The 1,954-nt window shown below is 31.3% G+C and overlaps 1 protein-coding gene across 1 annotated transcript; it reads right to left on the bottom strand.

Moving 5' to 3' along the window:
* Nucleotides 1–1,954, bottom strand: EIN_217140 (hypothetical protein; the record flags this gene model as incomplete). Its single annotated transcript, XM_004259257.1, has 2 exons — nt 1–936; nt 1,033–1,954. Coding segments are annotated over 2 exons (1,858 nt in total), but the record flags the coding sequence as incomplete, so codon positions are not given.

Consider the following 1,954-nt stretch of genomic DNA (forward strand, 5'->3'; position numbering starts at 1 on the left):
ATGAGTTTCCAACACATATCAACTCGCAGGTGTCGACACCAACTTTAATTAAATGTTCCAAATCACCAAATAAAATTAGAGTTTTGTTGACAACAAGACCATGTCCAATAGAAACAAAGGAAATATTAGAGTGACTCATTTTAAATACAGTTGTTTGTGTTGTTAATTGTTGTTTCGTTTTTTTCTCAATAAATTTTGACGCAAGCACAATACCATTAACTAAGAATATTGTTACAAAGATAATAAATAAAACGATAATCAAAATGACCCACCAAATAATCGCCTCTTGACAATACATTCCATTTTTACTTGGAGTGTACCAAAACACACATTTTTCACATTTTGAGTTTTCAATTCTGACGCAATTTGATACTTCTGACACGTTTTTACAAATGTTGTTTTCATTTAACAAATGATTAGCATAACATGAAGTACACACTTTTTCTATAGAACACGTAAAACAATTTGAATTACACTTTTTACACTCATTTCCATTTATTCGGTAATACCCATTTTTACACTTCGCACACCCATTTTGAGTCACTTTCTCTTCGCATAGTTCTTCAAGTTGACTGAAAGGTTGACAATCACCATTTATAGTCATGTAAAACGACTCTGCACATGTGTAACAAGTCTCTTTGTCTTGACAAGTCGCACATTTTGAGGAACATTTAAAACACTCAAAGCCACTCCTATAATATTTATCTGCACAAATTACACATCCCCCAGTAATGGAAAGTTTGTCACAAATACCAACCAAATTGTCATTTGATTTACACGTCCCATCTGAAAGATAAGTCTCGTTGTAACATGAAAGACATGTTGTTGCTGTAGATAAACAAGTCTTACATTCCGGAGAACACTTCAAACAACTCCTTGTATTAGAGTCAAAATAGTAATTGTCTATGCAACGAAGACAATCAAAAGAACTCGATACTTCACATTATTTATTTGAGTTTTGTTGACATTTATTATTGGATAACAAATAGTCCTTTGCACATTCTACACATTTCCCATTTGTTGTATATAAACATTTTTCAATCACATTTGCACAGTGTCCATTTTCATCATTACCAAAATCACATTTTTCATTGATTGTACAAGACCATGTTGTAAGGTCTGTATATGTAATTGAATAATTTGACACGCATTTTGTAAGTACATTTGACATACAATAGAATGTACTTTTTAGAGGCATAATCACATCAATACATGATTCACATGTATATTGACTGACTCTAAAACCTTGTATACAAGAAGTGATGGATGTTACAGAATTGGCATCAGAATTGGGATCAACTTGTTGACATACACCTTCTTTTAAAATTAATTTTTGTTTGATGTTACATATATTACAAGTACCATCTCTGTTATATAAATAACAATCGCCCACTGGAACACAATTTGGATATTTGAAAATATAATTTTCTTTGCATTTGATACACAAATTGAATTTTTGATACAAACAATTTTCAATTTTCGCACACATTCCATTGACAACTGAATAATCTTGTGGACATCTGAGGCATTCAGTCGCGCCGTAAGAACAATTCAAACAATTTTGATCATAACATTTTATTGTCTGACTTTCACCACATGTCTGTGTATTTGTGTCAAAAGTCCCACTTTCACATTTCATACCAAAAACCATTTTAAAAACGCCATTTTGACTTATACCAGCAGAGTAAATCACTTCGTTGAGTGTAAGACTATCTTTTGATATGAAAAGAACCGTTTTAGAAAGGGAATTAATTGTTAATTGTATTGGAGTATTTTGTGGTGGAATGCTCACAATAAAAGGTTTCACTATTTTCACAAATGACATTTGAATATTTTGAATACCAACACTTTCTGTCTCGACATCTTCGTTTGCCGTTTTAATTGATTTTAAAAATTTGGTGTTTCTAAATTCTGGTTGGATTTCACTTTTAATTGTCTCATAAATAATTATAGA

Source organism: Entamoeba invadens (genome assembly GCF_000330505.1).
Source record: "Entamoeba invadens IP1 unplaced genomic scaffold scaff_1105074725437, whole genome shotgun sequence".
NCBI lineage: Eukaryota > Evosea > Mastigamoebida > Endamoebidae > Entamoeba > Entamoeba invadens.